Consider the following 19,821-nt stretch of genomic DNA (forward strand, 5'->3'; position numbering starts at 1 on the left):
GACTGGAGACACACACGCTCTTGTCCTAGTGTCTTATGGGCAAGGGTAGAATATGTGTCTGGTGTTAATGATCTATTACAGCCAGCCCTCAATGTCCTTATAGTGTATGTGCGTGTAGCCTATACCCATGGATACACATTTTGAGTTCAGTTTAGGGTGTTTGCTTGCTTTTTACACAGATAATTATAAAGGTTGAATTCTGCACGAACATCCAACAGTTGGGAGCATTTGTTTCACAGATGATAGTCTATTATTAAGGCCTACATACACAATGTGATTAGACAAACTGAGTTTAAATCCGCAAGATGTTATTAGAACGATTCTTACACTCTTACACACACACACACACACACACACACACACACACACACACACACACACACACACACACACACACACACACACACACACACACAGTGGAGTAATGATGATAGCCTGCCCTATATAATGCGATTTAACAAATTAGCTTATGGCCGACAGTGACACGGTATTTTAAATAAAAGGCCAATATCATCTGAACTCAAATCCTCTCTGTGAAATCCAGTACAATCTCATTACATTGAGATTGAGCAGTGGCATTATGTAATGGCGTGCATATTCATGCAACCATTGCATTCTGTGCAACGTATTGCGGCAGGCTCAAAAACCAAAACTGGCATTGGCAGCACTTCAGCATGGTGGCACTAGTGGAACCTGCAGCTGTAGGTTAGCTGCAGGCTGCCACTGCTGAAAAGTAGGGCGCAGCTTTTTGACCACAAGAGTGATGTCGGATGTAGTAAATGCTTCCGACAGATTTAACGTTATAGTAGTGTCCGTTCCATATTATAGTTCGTGTAATAAATGCAGCATTGCGATATGCATTTGCAATATCTCTCTTTATAATCCTAAATTCTATTTAAAATCCAAACGTTGTGTGCAGACACGCCGTTTTCTGACAAGCTTTATTTGTTCTTCCAGATGTGATGTGATGTGTTTTCGTCCTCTGTTTCCCGTCGGACAGATAAGGCACGGAAACCAAACAGCCACGTAGTAAAAGGCGAAGCTCGCAAAAGGGTGAGCTTTTATTGTCTTTTGTTACATTTACCCAAATTGTCATTTTATAATTTACACACGGGGTTTTGTGGCATACTTACCCGACGGAAGGTAATTCGTTGATTTATTTAAAATATTTGAGAAATCACTCCTCTGCACTGGCGCTGGCGATTCTAGCTAACGTTAGCGAGTTAGCAAATGTAGCTAGCTTGACAGGTTCCGTGGTAAACACATATAGCTAGCTGTCTCGCTAGCTAGCTTTTGCTTTAAGCCTAACGTTATCCTCCTGGTCTTTAGCCGGTAACGTTAGAGTTGTACTAAACCCAGTCGACACATTAGGGCACTATAAACGCCTCTACATGTACGTTTATCAATCACTGTCACGTTGTTATTTCTTCTGAACTGGTGACTCCAGCAAGAAGACACTGTGAAACTGAACAGAGGCGAGCTGGAACGTCACAGTGTAACAACTCCGATAGCTACGTAGATAGCTAACTTAGCAACACTACCTTGGAGTCAAAGGTTATCATTAATATTTAAAGCATACGATGGTTATATAACTTTAAACTTACAGGACCTTTGAATAATAACGCTGTCACCGCACTTTAAGTCCACAGCTGCATACATTCCGCTGTTAATAAAGAGATAACCTAATGCCAGACTTATCTTAAAATCCATAAATGCAAACCGGGCCTGTCGACAAATCTACACAATTTGTAAACATGACTAATATGTTTCTGAATTGTTTGTGCAAAACTGTTAATACATTTTAAAGGCTTGAATTTAAATGCCTGTTTACTGGTCGATACGGCTTATGTGTGATTTATCAACAGCTTCTACCGACTTATACAACTATTTAATTAGCTAGATCTGTTGTAACCTTAGCCGTTAAAATCGAAACGTTTTGGCCTGTCATATTTGTTAACTGAGTTTGTCGCATCTGTTTTAATGTCAAAGTAAAATAATGTAATGTTAGTTGCTAGTTAATCTATATTTAACGCGACACAATCTACTTAACGTTACCAAGCCAGCTTGTTAGCCCTTGACTCTAGCTTATGTTTAAATTAAAGCAGGCTGTGTTCTTACATAACGTCATTATTGTTAAGACAGATCACGTCTAAGGAGCTACAGCATCTTCTGTGATGTATATTGATCTTTATAATGTGTTATTCTCCAAACATGTCCTGCACATGATACATTTTCTCTCTTTAGTGCTGGCTGTGTTCAGAAGTGTTCCTGGACACTGGCATGCTCCCAGCTGGCCTGTCTCCTAAGAAGATGGTTTTGTGAGAAGTTGTTTCCGAAGGGGCACCAGCAGTATTGTGACTGTTCAGTTTCTTTATGAAAATGGATACTAACCAATCAGAAGCAGCTCACATGGAGGCTAATGCCTATCAAGGAGACCATGTTATAAAATCCAAAGTGGAAGGTGAAAAGCAATTGAAACAACAAGGACTGGACACCACACAAAACCTAAAAGGGGATTTTCATAATGGTGAGTACTGATGCTGTCTCGATGGGATACAATTAGGTTTAGTGTATATTGGGATAAGTCTGTAATGTCCATCTGAATATGCAATGATTTACTGTATATGTATAACAATCCCACAACTGTCATCAGATTTTGATTAAACTGTTGCTAAATTCTGATTGGCGCACAGACATATGAGACACTACTTCTTTCCAGTTAAGCCCTCCCATTTTCAACGAGAAGAACAGACAGCAGGCAGAAAGTCTTCAATCCAAAACTTTTATGGAAAATAAGGTGTTCTTGTTTGACCTCATGGCCCATAGTTTGAAGCTGGTAGAAAAATTAGGTTTTCAGGGCCTGTTTGTCTTGCAAGAATTGTGCTCCTTGATGCAAGAGTAGGTGCAGCTAAAGGGATGCATCAGTAGCCACATGCTGCATGAATGTTTCTGGCCACCTTTTTTCTCTTAAGCTAGTGTAGTTTGACAGAGTTGCCCAGCCAGCTTGCTAATTGCGGATAACTTTCGTTTTGCAGTCTAGTTCACAATAACTTCTCATGACTAATTGTCAAATTCTTCAGGGCTTCTCTTCCCCCTTCTCTTTCAGGTGCTGTCAGTTTAGATGCGATGCCAAATGGAAACGGACTGGCAGAGGACTTGAGTGCTGCAGGGACGACCCACATAAATGGGTCCCTGTCTCCGACACCCCCTCCCCAGAGCACCAGCTCCCCTGTCAACTCTCAGACCCAAGAGCCCTCCCCAGGTTTGGCTGCTTTACCAACCATGATGCTAGAGAAGTCTCAGGGGGCTAGTGCTGAGATCACGGTTCACAAGGGTGATTCATTGCAGTCCCTCAGACTCAGTATGCCTATGCAGGAGACTCAATTGTGTAAGCATAAACTTGTGTGGAGTGAATGCCCCCTCTATACCCGCCTGTATTTTAACCCCATTTTGCTGTGGGATGTTTTGCTTTTTTTGGCTCATGTACACATCCGTTTTAACTCCCTTGTCTGTGTATTATCTAAACACAAGGGTTCAGTGGGACTTTCTTTTAGTTGTTTGAGTCTACCCCCTTTCTGCAACTCGCATTGACATTTGATTGCTTGGTTAGAATTTGGTGTGGGTGCTTCTTGGAACACTGTATGGACTAATGACTGCATTTTGGAACTAATCCCTCTAGCATGTTATCTTGTTGGTGGCACGTGAAAGTTCCTATAGCATCTCTTTTGGTTGCACATGAACATGACTGATCCAGTGTCTTCATTTAAGTCATTGCAATATTGACAACACTAGCTGGGTAGCTGTTGCAGCCATGACTGAGTTAAAGTTTTTCATATGCGTGTACACTAACCAAGCAAATGGACTGATGCCGCATAGGGCACCCGTTAGATATATGGATGTTAACATGTACTGCAACACCCATACTGTCGCCTGCTCTAAAAATCTGCAGTAGCTGTCAGGTAAAATGGAGAATGTTGCGGTGCAGTTTGTGGCTTACTAGTCACCGTGGCTTGTACCAAAAACATGTTTCCTGCCCAGGATGTGAGATAGGAAACTTCAATTTGAATAATTTGTTTACTATTGCTGTGTGAGGACAAGATTCCATGCAGCTTCACTCCTCACCAACAAACAATACATTGCATTGAATCAATAATGCAACATACAGCTCATTGCTAGGATTCAACTTTTACAGTCATATAAAACCAGGTCTTGTGTAAATAAAGAGCTGTAGTGTAGTGGTGCAGCTGGTCTAACATACTTTCTCTTTAGTAAACCAGAAGCCCTCGTTGGAGATGGAGAATGAGGAGAAGATTCGCCTGGAGGCTCGCCGGCGTCTGGAGGAGCAACTCAAACAGTACAGAGTGCAGAGACATAAGGAGAGGGTGAGTGAATGGAGTAACTGTCAGGTTATGGACAGCACCAGCTCCTCTTCTATTTGTCCTCAAAGGTCCTCATGTTTTCAAAACCAGTTTTGGCAGCTTCTGCATCATTAACATAAAATGTTTACCATTAGACAACTATCTATTTTTTTGATGTTGTATATGTGGCGTTCAATTTGTGTTTCATGCTTATGGACTTATTCTCAGCTGAAGTTGGCTGCTAAACATGCTATTTTCTTGTAAAATGTAACCCAGAAGATAGACAGTTTATCAGGTGTTGAGGCCACAGCTTTTCACTTTGGAGAAATGTTCAGCATGGGTGCACGTTTGGCTCCAGATAGCTCTATATTTGTTAGGGCTGTGTATTGGCAAGAATCTGGCGATACATTACGTATCACGATACATGGGTCACGATTCAATATATTTCAATACTTGTCAAGTAAAAGTCAAAGAAGTTTACTTTAGGTAAACAATTCAGTACACAGAAAATCAAACTGCCAGTTTGAGATTGTGGTTCCCAGGTTCTTAGTGAGCTAATATTTATATTCTAAAGTAGGCCAAAGTTCAGCCATAGCTACGTTGTTAGCTTCTAGCAAAAAGTCAGGCACTGCTAGGCACTGTTAGGCGAGGACACTAGTGGTGTGTCTCAGCATAGCCATCTAGTGGTAGGGGGTTTAAACACAACATAAACGTGAAAATAACGTCTTACGTGAATATTTTTGCACGTAAACAAAAAAAAAAGAAATCGATATTGCGTTTTTGAAAATTGATACATTATTGCAAAATAAAATATCACGATATTCAAGTGTATCCATTTTTTCTTACACCCCTAATATTTGTATTTTTGTTCTTTATAGTTTAGTCATTGCTATTCCCAATTGTATATTTTATACTGTGTGTGTGTGTTTTTTTTTTTTTTAAGCTGAGCAACCTTGTTGTCAGATTGTATCACATTAGCAGTAACATGGTTCATCTCTTTCTGTTTCTAGTCTCACCGCACCACCCCCAAGAACAGGCCATTCAGCACCCTGGATCCAGAGCTCATGCTGCATCCTGAGGGTCTACCCAGGGCCAACACTGTTGCCATGACAACGGAGTATTCCTTCCTGAGGACCAGCGTCCCCCGTGGTCCCAAACTGGGTAGCTTGGGAATTCCTTCTTCCAAGGAGAGAAAGTCCAGATCACCCCGGCCAAGCAAGATCCACTCATTGGCTGACTACAAGTCTCCTGGGAATGATGGCGCAGGTGGAGGAGGTGGAGTAAGAACAGCAGACAACACCATGAGCTCCCTCCAGTCCACCATGAGCTCAGTGTCCACGTTGTCTGAGTTCAGTGTGACGTCGGAGACGGAGACACAGGCTGGTGCTTTGCTCCAAGTCGGGGACAATGTCTCCGAAATTGACGGCAGTGAATCGGGAACAAGGCCGGGGAACGACGGCAACGACAGTGACAGCTCGTCCTACAGCAGTGTGTCTACCAGGGGGACAGTCGGGATGCTCTCAGCTACAGTGGAAAGGCAGCAGGGGCCCTACACAGTGGAGGGGAGGGAGATTGCCCCCGAGGCCATGGGTCAGTTCCCCTCCCTGCAGGAGGTGCTGCAGGCGGCCAGTGAAGAGCAGCACCTGCTGGAGCTGGAGCTGGAGCAGGAGAGAGAAGGGACTGCGGAGCCTCGCAGCCGCAGGGACAGCTTCTCCAGCAGGTACTTGACAACATCAAATAGAGAAGGAATAAAATAACAACAGGTGGAAAGTAACAAATTACTCAACATTACTGTAATTGAGTCGTTTTTTTGTGTACTTTTACTTTTTAAAGTAGTTTTTAAAATCTGTACTTCTATTTTTACTCAAGTACTTAAATAAGTGTAAGTATAAATAAGATATAAAAGTATAAATATAAAAAGCTTTATCTCCCCCCACTATTAAAAACTAAGTAACTTTTACACATTAGTACATTTTGAATAAGCTACTTTTTACTTTTACTTGAGTAGATTTTTATTCTGGTAATTTGACTTGTACTTTAGTAAAAGTTCATTAAAGCAATAGTACTTTTACTTAGGTAGATTTGTTTTGTACTCTTTCCACCTCTGTAAAATAATGACTACAATTGACAGTTCTAGATATTAACATTGTGTTTACAGCCAAATGTAAGCCTATATTTCATTGAGATAATGCTTGGTGAGAACTGCAGTTCCTCACATTGATTGCTCAAACTCACAATTGTTTGGCATTTTTGTTTGTTGCTGTAGATTACTTGAAACAATTAATTGATTATGTACATTTTTATAATTTTCTGTCAATCAACTAAATGACTAATCATCTGAGCACTAATGTTGTTTACATGTGTTGCAGTGTTTCTTTGGAGAGTTCAGTGATGGGCCATGATGATATGCTGCAGGTGTTGAAAGAGAAAATGAGACTGGAGGGTCAGCTGGAATCTTTGTCATCTGAAGCCAATCAGGTAATATAACCTTGATTTCTCGCTCATATTTTCCGTTCCTTTTGCACAAATCACCCATCCATTCATATTTTGTACAGGATTGGACCAAATAACATAAAACCATGAACAGTACAGTACCATTACACACTACACCCTCTGAGTCTAATCAACATGTCTTTCACAGTTTCATATAAAATAAGTTGTAAAGACTTCCCATGACAATTTGATTGTATTATACTGAAAGGTGTTGCTATTGCTGCTATTTTGTTCATATTGTTTGTTTACATGAGTCAATTAGTATTTAGATACTTCATTTACAACCCAATTGAAAAACGATGCAGAGTAATTTGTAGCAATCCGAAACGGATGCACTCTGATTTAATTTTGCTGCAATATCTGGTGGTATGCCCATTAATGGCTGGTGAATTGTGCAACCTACATCTGCCATTATTTAGCTTGTACGTCATACTTTATCCCAGTAGTCTTCTATGTAAATGCTTACCCTGGATTGTGAAGGACATGTCTTATAAAACACAGGAACAATAGAAATAATCTATTTATATATTTGCAAATGTGCTTTTGTTCGCCAAATGGACAAGTGAAAATTTACTGCATAAGAATGGGTGTACTGATAATAATGCCATGTTATTTATCATAGCATTCAAAAAGATTCCATTTAGCTTAATGGTTTTTTCAATGTACACACCCAGATGACACTATATTGGAAACCAAGAATAATTGGGGTGTAAGTGCTGACCATGCTGTCCTTTCCTCCAGGCTCTCAAGGAGAAGACGGAGCTTCAGGCTCAGCTCGCTACAGTGAATGCCCAGCTGCAGGCTAAGACGGAGGAGGCTCAGCTCAGCCAGGTGAAGCAAAGCACCCTCACTACGGAGGTCGGCACGCTGCGGCAAAACTGCAGCCAGCTGGAGAAGGCCATGGTGGATCTCCAGGGCAGTCTGGAGAGCAAGAATGCCAGTCTGACTTCTCTGAGCAATGACCTGAAGGTGGCCGAAGACCAATACAACAGGCTGATGGGGAAGGTGGAGGAGATGCAAAGCACTGTAACCTTGAGAGACAATACAGGTGGATAACGGAGACCCATAGAGCTGAGCGTTACAACAATAATAATAATTATTATTATTTCAACACCCAATACGATATTGGCAAACACGCTGACATGGCATATTCACACTCATGTTAAAATAAGATGTTTTGGTCTTTCACATTTGCAGTCCAGGAGTTGCGTCAGCAGATGGGTGGTCTTCAGAGCCAGCTTCAACAGGTCCAGCTGGAGCGCAGCACCCTGCAGAGCCGAATGAAGACATCCCAGGCCGAGATTGACTCGCTTCAGCAGCTCAGGCAGTGGTACCAGCAGCAGCTAGCAGTGGCGCAGGAGGCGAGAGTACGACTGCAAAGTGAAATGGCCAACATGCAGGTAAGGTTGATGCTAATGCAGTTGGTTTTTCATCAGAGGATTGACATTTGTAATAATATAATTAGGCACAGTTCACTCTTAAGGTATAGGTCTAACTTTTATTGTCCCTTTTAAAGTTAACTGGGCTGAGACCTCTGTTGTGTTTAGACTAGAATTAGTTCACAGGAAGGAGCTCATGCCTTTCAGAGGGGAATATGCTTCAGTAGCCAGTGATTAACTGTGCTGTATATGTATTTTGTTTTTGGACTTGATTTGCAAATGAATGAATAAAACGTCTCAAAAGAAAGGGCTTAACATTGGTCAGACAAGAGTTGACATGACACTTTGTTGTTTGTTTTTTTTATCTCGCTCAGGCTGGACAGATGACTCAGATTGGTGTCCTGGAACATCTGAAGCTGGAGAATGTGACTCTGTCGCACCAACTCACCGAGACCCAACACCGCTCTATCAAAGATAAAGAGCGTATTGCTGTTCAGCTGCAGAGCATTGAGGTATACTCTCCTCCAACATCTCTTTCTGAATATATTGACCTCAGGTTTGTGAAGTCTATATAGGAAACAACCCATACCTGAAGGTTTTTATTTAGTTAAGGACCTTTAGATAAAAGTAGGCTTTTCTAAATTACCAGGACTAAAATGAGGTTTTATTGTTTTCTTTTGTTTAAATCAATCTAGCATATCGTGTAAAACCTTTTTACTGTCTGTGACTTAGGTCGACATGCTGACCCAGGAAGCTGCTTATAAGCAGATCCAGGATGCAAAGAACATGGTGGAGGATGATCTGCAGCACAAACTGGAAGAGTTTGAGGATGAGCGAGAACGCTTAATTAAACTGGCCAACACTGCCAACGCCCTGGAAAGGGAACTAGAGCAGGTAGTCAAGTCATTGGTTTTCCACCTTTTTATGGGCAGTAAAATTTGTATTGCACTCTACTCTAAACCGCCTTTCACACGCTCTCCCTCTTAGGCCAAGTTGACCCTTTCCCAGAAGGACGTGCAGCTGCAGTCACTCCAGAAAGAGCATCTGGAGCTGATGCGCCAGCTGACCACCACTCAGGAGAACCTGCACACCAAAGAGCAGTCCATCAACCAGCTGGAAGCCCGCTACCTGGAGCTGGAGGCCCAGCTTGCCGAGCTGCAGACAGAGAGCAGCGGCAAGGACGACAACATCCATTACCTCCAGAACGAGAAGATTGTCCTGGAGGTGGCGCTGCAGGCGGCCCGCGCCGACAAGAGCCAACTCGACAGCGATGCCGAGCGGCTCGGAGAGGATGTCCTGGTGGCGTCAGATATCTTGGATCAGCTCAGACAGGAAGTCCAGGTCAAAGCAAATCAGGTATGATACAGGTGGGAGGTGGAAAAATGAAAACTTTCCCTTTCCTTTATTGTGTTATATATCTTTTTTTGTGCATGTTCTAGGTTTACAAAGTGAAAAAGCCCAAAGTCCACCCCAAAGGGACTTACCATCTCCAACAGGGCTGTCCCAAACGATTATTTTGTAAACGATTAATCTAGCGATTATTTTTTTGATTAGTCGACTAATCTAACGATACACTTTTCGATTAATCTAACCATTTATTTTCCCATTGCTCAATTATTAACAATTTACACAAAACAAATTTCAATAAGGTTCAAATCTGTAAAGTAAAATTAATTTGTAGTGTAACCTGAAGCCAGATGTTGGCTATCAACAACAAAATAAAGTGCAAAAAGAGTAGCCTGTATTTGCTTTTTTTAACAGTAGTAGGTAAAATAATGAATAAGCTCTTGTTTAACATCAAAGCTATTCTCCCTTTAATCTTACAGTAAAAGTGCAATTTTAGCAACATATGAAATCAGATGTATCAAATAAATCCAACAATAAAACATAACATTTCAAGTCACTTTCAGGAGGAATACACAAATGTCTACATCTGTAGTGACACCTTGAGTTACATATGTTATGTTTAAAAACGTTCTCAGTCTGTGCGTGGCACAGAGGCGCCCATATACTGAGAGGTTTATGCCTCGACGCAGAGGTCCAGGGTTTGAATCCGACCTGACGATTTCCTGCATGTCTTCCCCCTCTCTCCTGGCTGTCCTGTCAAATTTAAAGGTGGAAAAAGCCCCAAAAAAATCATGAAAAAGTTCTCAGTCATGGGGAGCAGCAATTCTTTTGGCATTGTAGGAATTGCTGAGCTGCTAGTGACTTGGTTAGCCCTGGCCTTGCCTTTCTAAGACTTCCTCTTTTTGTCACCCTTTTGATGAAGGTGTGTGTGTTTTCCATTCAGTTTAAGCAGTGAAATTCAAGAATTGAAACCTATTTCAAGTAGCTTTTTGCATCCATTCTTTTTCTTTAGTTACCGCTCCACCACCGGTGTAGTGATGAAGGCCATTTGTCTTTGTTACAGATAGAAACTCTTCAGCAAGAAAACAGTTCCCTGAAGAAACAAGCTCAGAAACTGAAGGAGCAGTTCCATCAACAGAAGGTAAGTCATCTCCGTTGCTATTTTTCACATGTATTTATAAAATCTGCCAGCTGATGCTGTCGTGGGAGGACGTATTGTAGAGCCAGATGGCTGTCATCTCAGAAGAGTGCTGTTGACACGCCTCAGTCGATTGAGCAGTGATGGTTGCTGCTCTTTTTGTATCAAAAGGCTGTAATAAAAAGGGTGGTGTTTATTGACAGAATGACAGAATTGTATTGGACTCGGGTTTTTGTAGACCCTTCAGTCTCATGCATGCACATTCATCTTGGTCCATCAAAATGTACCGGTGGCTGCTTTCAGCAATTCAGAAAACACTAATTTAGTGTACCTCTGGTTGTAAAGAAGAAAAATCTGCATTATCAAGACACTAATATGTCCCTTCACTGCAACTGAAGTAACTGAATGGGAAGTCAGGGATGTGTGAGGTACTGTAGCATGACTGATAAACTACTTGTTAAAGATGTACAGGGTAGTGGGAAAGAGGAAAGATGGGGTATTTAGATGCTTTGTCCATTTTTAGTTTGTAGAAAAGTGCTCAATTGCAGGTTCTTAAAGGCACAAAGAACACAAAAGGCTGACAGCTACTCTGGTTTCAATGGGTTTCCAACGTTGCTCTTTTCTTACTTTTCTGCATTGACAAGTACACTCCTATTTTCTTATTTATTTCTTTTTTTTCCTACATAATACAGCTGCCACTATTGTACAGCTGTACCTACATTAAGCTGCATTAACAAAAACAACGCGCATCACAGCTTTCCGTTGGTGGTTTCCTGTAATATTTTGTAAAATGTCCTACTGTCTTTAGTATAATACGTGTGTTCATGTTAGGAACAAACACAATGCAATTTAAAAAAAAAAGAGAAAAAAAATTCCTGTACAATTTTGTTTATATGGACCTCCTTTTATTCAGTTTGCCATAACCATGTGAAATGTATCTCACTCAAGCCCAGAGACGATGCAGTGTGGGATTCAAATCCTGTTTTCAGCCCTCCCTACATTGTGTTGTGGAAAGTATTTTGCCTGCTGTCTCAAATAGGAGCAGGACTACTTGTACTCCTTAAAACGATAGAACACTCCCTTCGTTAATTAGACACACGGTTATTGACTTTACAGGTGATGGTGGAGGCCTACCGTCGGGATGCCAGCTCCAAAGACCAGTTGATCAGTGAGCTCAAGTCCACCAAAAAGCATCTGTTGGTGGAGGTGAAGGACCTGAAGCAGGAGCTGCTGGGCATTCAGGGGGAGAAGCAGAAGGCCGAGCTGGAGCAGGCCCGGCTGCAGAAGGAGGTGGTCAGAGTCCAGGAGCAGATGAACAACATGGAGGCTCATCTGCAAGCCATTCAGGCAGAAAGGGATCAGCTAGAAACCCAGGTCCAGGTAATTGTACATCTTTTCATTTGTTCAATATTTCTTCAAATGTACATCACAAAGTACCATAACAATAAAAGTAGAGCTAATGTTTTTGATGTAGTATAAGAGGCTGTAAGTAAACAGTGTACTGCCAGCAGTTATAGTGTGAATCCTATTGTAATGTGAAGTATTGTGTTTTTCTCCCACTCCAGTCGGTACAGTTTGATCACAGCCGGCTAGCTGCAGTGACGGAAGAGAACGAAGGCCTGAGGAAACAGGTTGAGCAAATGGAGGGAGAAGCCAAAAAGTGAGTCATTTGCTGCATAGAGATTTGGAAGGTCTACCACAGTAATGACTTGGACCATTGTGCATATCTCTGTTATCAAGGGCTATTTATAAATATAAATAAAGGGCATTGCTTATACAATTCCTGATCTCCACATGGACAAATAGGTCTGTACAGTCTGCACACCTACATCTTAGGGCTGGGCAATATACCGATATTATATGGATATTGTGATTATGGGACTAGATATCATCTTAGATTTTGGATATTGTAATATGCCATGGTAAGTGTTGTCTTTTCCATGGTTTTTCTGACTGAATTACAGTAAAGTGATGTAATTTTCTGAACTTCCCAGACTGCAGTTCTATTATTTGCCTACTTAGTCGTACATCCACATCATTGATGATTATTTATCCAAAATCCCATTAGTAAAATATTTTGTGAAGGGGTGCCTGGGTAACTCACCTGGTTGAGAGTGCGCCTCATGTACATGGGCTCAGTCCTTGCCACAGTGGCTGCATGTTCGATTCCAACCTGTGGCCCTTTGCAGCGTGTTATTCCCCCTCTCTCTTCCCTTTCGAATTTTCAGCTGTCCTATCATATAAAGGCATAAATGCCCAAAAAATAATCTTAAAATTTTTTTTTAATACAGTATATTTATTTTGTGAAAGCAACAACCCTACAATTATCGTCGCAATATTGACATTGAGGTATTTGGTCATAGATACTACAGCTTGTGTTCATATGTATGCATGGTCTGCTGTCTGAGCGACCTGATTTCATGGACATGTTTACCTTAATTTCTTATCTACATCTAATAGGGCCATCTCAGAGCAGAAGGTGCGAGTGAAGCGGCTGGGGACAGATTTGACCAGTGCTCAGAAGGAGATGAAGGCCAAACACAAGGCCTACGAGAACGCTGTGGGCATCCTGAGTAGAAGGCTCCAAGAAGCTCTGGCTGACAAGGAGACGGCTGAGGCAGAGCTGGTCAAACTCAAGGCCCAGGTGTCGGATGGGGGACACAGCCAGGCCTTACAGGTGCTGTATAAATCTGCCAGACCTTTGCAGTTCCTTGAAAAAGTCACTGCTTCAATATATAGTTTCAGGCTATTAGCATAAGGAAAGGCATCAATGTTAGGGAAGTCTGAGCAGAGCATTCTACAGTGTGTGGACTGGGCTCTCATCCTTTTACAGTTCTTGGCAAATAAAAATAAATTACACAATCTGTGTGTCTCTTTCTACAAACTTTACAAACATTAGGAGGCCTAAGGTAGTATGGATACGAGGTCTATTAAACCTTTTTCTTGCACTGAATAAAATGAAGAGATGTTATTCTTGCCCCTGTCTAGCAAACATTAATAATAAGTAATATTTTGCATTTCTAATTGCAGTTAAGAAGTATTTTTATGCAGGTAGCTTGTTGTACTGTACTGTAAGTGCATCCTCATAGTCTGAATGAGGATTCATATTATAGTTGAATCAAGGACAACATTTTAAAAACATCAATAGGAAAGCCCTCCGTCTACCTATGTCCTCGACTCATATTTGTTTTTACCTACATATATTTGTCATTTCATTGTGAATTATCCTTAATAATTGCACCTGTTGACTTAACTAAAACATATTGAAATAACGTGTTTTTTTTAATTTATTTGTCATCCAGGAGAAGATTAAGGCTCTGCAGGCTGAGCTGCAGGCTGTAAGCAACAGCAAGACGATGCTAGAGAGGGAGCTGCAGGAAGTGATCACCCTCACCTCCACCGAGCTGGAGGATTACCAGGAGAAGGTCATGGAGCTCGAGGATGAGGTGAACATTCATCAGTTTGTGTCAGTGTGTTGAGGTTTTTGAACAGAACTTCTCTTTACGTCTAATGGGAAATGATTGTTTCGTGCATTTGATCTCAGCCCTGTACGAGCAGCATGTTTACACTTCTATCATCACTCAGTTCATCTATGTTATTTTGTATCGATGACATGAATTGATTTCACAGCTTCAAGAGTCCCGATGCTTCAAGAAGCGGATTCGAAAGTTGGAAGATGCCAACAAGAAGCTAGCACTCGAGCTGGAACATGAAAAAGGGAAATTGGCTGGATTGGCACAGTCCCACAATACACTACGGGAGCATTCCAACATTTTAGAGTCTGCCTTAGCTAAGAGAGAGGCAGATCTTGTCCAGCTCAACTTACAGGTGAAAAAATTTGTTTTCTTCTTATAATGTTGATTACCCCTGTGTTGTAAAGTGTTCCTGTATGCCAGAAAAGAAACATTTGGTTGTGAAATTATTCACCAGAACATTGTTTTCCCATTTATCCTTTTTTACAGGTTCAAGCTGTTCTGAAGCGTAAAGAGGAGGAGGACCAGCAAATGAAGCAGGTGGTACAAACTCTACAGCTTGCCTTGGAAAAAGAGAAAACCAAAGTCAATGACCTGAAAGAACAGGTAGGAGCTCTTAGCCGTACATCAGAATGCAGTATGTTCTTCTTCTTTTTAAGTTGAAATGCCAACTGCTCATCATTTTCATTTTGCCTTCCAAAGAGTCTGTCATTTGAATTTGAATATATTTAAATATTTATTTTGAGACCATTTGCTTGGCACAAGGCACAATAAGAAGCCTCTAAGAATTATAAAAGTTCAACAGCTGAATTGCGACACGTATCTATAGTAAGTCAGGTAGGTTTTCTGGAGCATTTAATTTTCCGGGGGTTTGTCTCGGGCTATACTGATGTGGTCCTGATGATGTGTCCTTTAGGTGGCAGCAGCAAAGGCTGAAGCGGCCCACAGCAAACGGCACTACAGGGCAGCCATGCTGGAGCTGTCGGAGATCAAGAAGGACCTGCAGGCCAAAGAGGACCTGGTCAAAGCTATGCAGAGTGAATCCCACAAACTACAGTATGTGCATGTATTCAATCTAAGACAGGGATCTTCAACAGGGGGTCCGGGACCCTTAGAGTTACTGCAGGGGAGGCCACTGAGTTACTGTAATTATTTAAAAAAATTAAAAAGAAGGTAATATACTTTATGTCTGAAAATATACATAATAATATACATAAACATGGGTCCAACATATTAATAGCAAAGATAAATTGGCCCATTTTTTATTTTTTTATTTTATTTTATTTACACAACATTGATGACAGGCTACTGGCCTGTAGGTAAGGTAGCCTTCCACAGATAGCTTAAGGATTCACTGTGCTACATGTCTCTTTAACATTACATTATGTTGAAGAGTTTGTGTTAAAGAGTTAACATACATGATGTATGAATATGTATATTGTATTGTATACTGTATATTTTAGTACCTTTAGTATTGTATGCAACATAAAAAGGTATGTATGTATGTATACACATTATTGTAGGCCCAGTTTAATTTGCAACTCAATTTTATAAAATCTGTAGTACGAGGTTCCTGCTCTGTCTCTCTTTCAGCTAAAGGGTCCTCAGCCTAAAAAACATTGAAGACCCCTGATTTAAGAATAAAGTAACTTTAGGCATATGACTTATTTTTAAATGTAACATTGCAAAATCTGTAGCAGTTGCACAGTATATCTTAGCACTCATTTATACTATGCAGGGCTCAGGATGAGCAGCACGCTCAGGAGGTTTCCAGGTTCCAAGAGGAGCTGGCTGAGGCCCACTCCCAGCTCCTGATCCTCCAGAAACAACTGGACGAGGAACTGGCCAAGCAGCCGCTCACTAATCAAGAGGTCAGAGACTGACTGGAATATTTAGCTGATCATGATAATGGTAGTTTAAATATGTTGACAAAGAGACGCCATGGTCATGGTACCTCTGATATGACAGACCCAATGCAGTTTGTTTGATTTATATTTAATTTTTTTTTTTTCATAATTCGTATTATTTAGCCTAAATTGATTATAACGCAACATTTGACTGTGTACTCTTTTTTTTTTTTTTTATCATTGTCCTGGGATTTCATGAAGAGTTTCAGGGTTCCAGTTCTCTAATATCTGTTTGAGCCTTAGTTTGAGCCATCACTTGTTGTTGGCGAACAACTCTCAGTGACACTGATGTCTAACATTAACTGGTTCAGGTTGAGGACCTGAAGTGGGAGGTGGAGCAGAGGCAGAGGGAGATTGAGGCTCAGAAGCAGCAGCTGGAGATGATGGAGCAGTGTCAACACAGGGAACTGGACAACCTACAGAGAGCTCTGCAGGCAAGTATTCACTTGATTGTAAAATAAAATGGTAAAATAAGGTTGCTACTTAACTAGATGAAGATGATAACTTATGTCGGATTGCAGGGACCAACATATGTTCATGTTGCGAATTGTATGTTGTTTAAAAAATTGTTAATCAAAAAAAAAAAAAAGAGAGAAAATTTTACTGTATTTACAAATGCACAGAATTACTTTTCTAAAAGCGAACAGTGAGTGTCTAGAGAAAGACGAAGGGTGAACTGAGCACTGTGGTTATTTCTGGACAGTATGTATGTCATCACCTCCACCTTCCCTTTTATAACTTCCAAAGATTCCTCTCTGTCTCAGAACATCAAGGTGGAGCTGGAGTCGGTGCAGGACGAGCTGAGCGGCACCAGGAAGGACAAGTTCATGCTGCAGGCCAAAGTGTGTGAGCTGAGGAACAGCATGAAGACTGTCCTACTGCAGAACCAGCAGCTCAAACAGGACTTCAAACAGAGTCGTCTAAGGAAGGTAAGGCGTCTTATTCTTCACGTTCGCACTATTACAGATGTAGCTCTTTTTAGATCAAAACTTATTTATTTAGAATGGTAGTAGTCTCCTCCTCCTGTTTCTATGTAACCTTTTCTGATTTGACTGGCTATGTTTTAAAACAGCTGGCGTGTACTAGGGGTGCACGATTCAGAAAATGTCACGATTCGATTCAAAATCGATTTTCGATTCAAAAAAACTATTCACAGTATGTAAATGTAGTTACTTTTTTTTTGGAATTCTGTGAATCAATTTTGAATCGGTAGAGCTTGACTCGCGATTCAAATGTGAATTGATTTTTTTGCACATTCCCCAGTGTGTACCCTTTCATTTCTATTGGTAATGCTTAAAAAAAAACACGTCCTCTCTTTAAATTTTTTTTTTAGAAAGATTGAAAGTCCAATGTTGTAAGTTTAAATCCAAATAAGAAATGCCTGCTTAAGATAACTGACTACTGTAAATTCATCTCTGAAATGATGGTTTTGTTGGAGCAGCAGCGCATGGAGCTGAAGAGTGAGGGGAACCCATCCAACCCAGTGACACCAGTTAAGATTCCTGACTGCCCAGTGCCTGCCTCCCTGTTGGATGAGTTGCTTAAACCATCAACTTCTGTCAACAAAGAGCCCCTCAACAACCTGCACAACTGTCTACGGCAGCTCAAGTACGCCTATTCGTTCTAACCAAAGGACTCTGTTAACATTATCCACGTACAGACGTGACGTTTTTTCTTGTGTAATGCTGAGGAGCTGTCCAAATGCCAGAATACATGTAATGTTTTCTTTCTTTCTTTTTCTCAGAGAGGAGATGGACAGCCTCCAAAGACAGATGGAGGAGCACACAGTAACAGTACATGAGTCGATGAGCTCATGGACAAACGCAGAGGAGGGACTGGCTCAACTGGAGCTTGAAAACAACATCTCCAAACCATCAGCGCCGCTAAACGTGGTGGTGGAAAATAACAATGAAGCAGAACAGCAGCAGTCGTAACAGAAGAACTTTTCTCAGGCCATTAGAGGGAGAGTGGAGTTTTATCCACAAAGGCACTTTTCGGCCCCTAATTCCCTTTCTCTTTTCTTAACAATTGCTGCCAACATTTGGCATTCTCCCATCAGCACAGAAGTGCTTTCGCAGAGTAATACTTTATATACCATAGCTTTATTCTTTCCTCTTTATTTGACTGCTGTTTATATTTTTGTTATGCTATTGTCACATTTATTTATTTTGAGTTAATGAATTACAAATCTGACAGCCTCTCAAGAGGATCCCCCATCCTTAGTTTTATCATCATACAAATATGATCTAGTATGGACTGTTTAATCTGTTTTTCCCTGTTAAGTTGGCGTTTTTTTTTTCTCTAAAAGTTATTCAGACATCATTGTCTTTGTAAGAATGAAATCACTGGCTTTGAATGCTGCGGTATTATGGCTGACATTAATTCAAAAAGTGTTTTTCGTGACACCAGACTGGCATTTCTTTGTGTCTGTGTACGAGAGCAGTAGCTCATCTATGATTTAACTGACGCGGTTATACATCCACATGGTTTCTAAGCAGTTGATGATGAAACATCATCACTCCCTTTCATGAAGTTAAACGTAATGCACAATTGTGGTCAGTTTTTTGAATTGCCTCTTGTTAAAATGCAGTGTTTCTTACATTTTGTTGTAACCATATCACCTTGGGTTCTTACTCTTAAAAACATTAATCTCAGTTATATATGGAAGTGTTTTGTCTAGCATGGACTGCAGTAATTTGTACGCAAAAAAAGCCTTAAGCAATCTTTAGTATGCTGTAAAGGACTACGTTTGAATGAGCATAGTTCTGCTGAGGGTGTGTGCAAGATGTAATACGTTATATTGTATGTGTGTGCAAATCCTTACTGAAGAATGGTTTATTGTAAAAAGAAAAAAAAAGTGGGTCACATCAACTGACATTGCACACTAGATCAAAAACTTAACTGATGGAAAGGAAAAGTTTTACAATGAAGCAGAAATCCTACTACTTCTAACAGCAGGTGCAATCAGATGTGTTCATTTTCTGTTACATTTGGTACATATTGTATTTACTAAAATTGACTACCACTGAATCAGATGTTATACTTGTTTTATGGCTGTTTTCATGGGTATTGGGATAAGTTAATTGTTTCCAGAGGTTAATATATAAATACATTTGCTTTTTGTATGATTGTAAAGTCATAATTGTTTAATAGTGTAACAAAGATGAAATACAAAATATCAAATGCATACTATAAATCAAAGCCAATAGTAACTCTGGTACAGCTGCACTAAAGTTTCAGTGTAAAGGGGTCATTGGATGGTTCAGTAGCTTGTGTAACTGTGCTACAGTTGCTGTGTTGGTGCTCATTCCCACACTTTTATTTTTTAACACCATTGTGATCATTATGAATTTCCAAAGGGACAATAAATATTTTGAGGAGAATGCTTACTGAGGCAAATAACAAATATATTGATATACTGTGTTCTGAAAAAAAACAAACAAAAAAAAACAAACTTTTGGACAGTATCTTCCACACTACCTTTCACTTTAACGTTAGGTAGTATGTAATAACATTTGCTTTGGCACCAGCGCTCAATGCATATGCGCAATACCTGGCTGTATCTGCTTTTATTTTTCAAAGGTTGGAATTGATTCATTCCTGTTTTAACATCTGTGTTGGGAGATGTGATTGTATTTATCATAAAATTGCACTATTCATCTGTCTTTGTAGTTTATGCTCATTCATTATATGTTGTCGACGCTTAAAAGACTTTATAAATATGTC

The 19,821-nt window shown here is 40.5% G+C and overlaps 1 protein-coding gene across 3 annotated transcripts; it reads left to right on the plus strand.

Moving 5' to 3' along the window:
* The first annotated feature begins 953 nt into the window (after nucleotides 1–953).
* golga3 (golgin A3) lies at nucleotides 954–19,760 on the plus strand. 3 transcript variants are annotated; one of them, XM_078250025.1, is made up of 24 exons: nucleotides 954–1,053; nucleotides 2,245–2,527; nucleotides 3,107–3,388; nucleotides 4,270–4,382; nucleotides 5,369–6,078; nucleotides 6,728–6,836; nucleotides 7,593–7,899; nucleotides 8,049–8,251; nucleotides 8,605–8,742; nucleotides 8,963–9,124; nucleotides 9,218–9,586; nucleotides 10,641–10,718; nucleotides 11,832–12,095; nucleotides 12,281–12,375; nucleotides 13,176–13,392; nucleotides 14,018–14,161; nucleotides 14,346–14,543; nucleotides 14,678–14,794; nucleotides 15,105–15,244; nucleotides 15,927–16,059; nucleotides 16,407–16,529; nucleotides 16,860–17,024; nucleotides 17,537–17,703; nucleotides 17,840–19,760. In XM_078250025.1, exons 2-24 carry the CDS (start codon nucleotides 2,374–2,376, stop codon nucleotides 18,027–18,029), a joined length of 4,578 nt encoding a protein of 1,525 aa, XP_078106151.1. In that variant the 5' UTR covers nucleotides 954–1,053; nucleotides 2,245–2,373; the 3' UTR covers nucleotides 18,030–19,760. The 3 variants fall into 3 exon arrangements, with proteins under 3 accessions (XP_078106151.1, XP_078106152.1, XP_078106153.1); XM_078250026.1 differs by having other exon boundaries at nucleotides 3,107–3,262; XM_078250027.1 differs by lacking the exon at nucleotides 954–1,053 and having other exon boundaries at nucleotides 2,438–2,527; nucleotides 3,081–3,388.
* Nucleotides 19,761–19,821: the final 61 nt, after the last annotated feature.

This window comes from Sander vitreus, chromosome 5 (assembly GCF_031162955.1).
Source record: "Sander vitreus isolate 19-12246 chromosome 5, sanVit1, whole genome shotgun sequence".
NCBI classification, from domain to species: domain Eukaryota; kingdom Metazoa; phylum Chordata; class Actinopteri; order Perciformes; family Percidae; genus Sander; species Sander vitreus.

What these genes read in the sequence shown, in the direction of transcription:
- golga3 (XM_078250025.1), top strand. Translation starts at nt 2,374, where the DNA reads ATGAAAATGGATACTAACCAATCAGAAGCAGCTCACATGGAGGCTAAT. An exon ending in AACCTTGAGAGACAATACAG is followed by an intron (nt 7,900 to 8,048) that starts GTGGATAACGGA and finishes TCACATTTGCAG; the next exon opens with TCCAGGAGTTGCGTCAGCAG. An exon ending in AGTGAATCCCACAAACTACA is followed by an intron (nt 15,245 to 15,926) that starts GTATGTGCATGT and finishes TATACTATGCAG; the next exon opens with GGCTCAGGATGAGCAGCACG.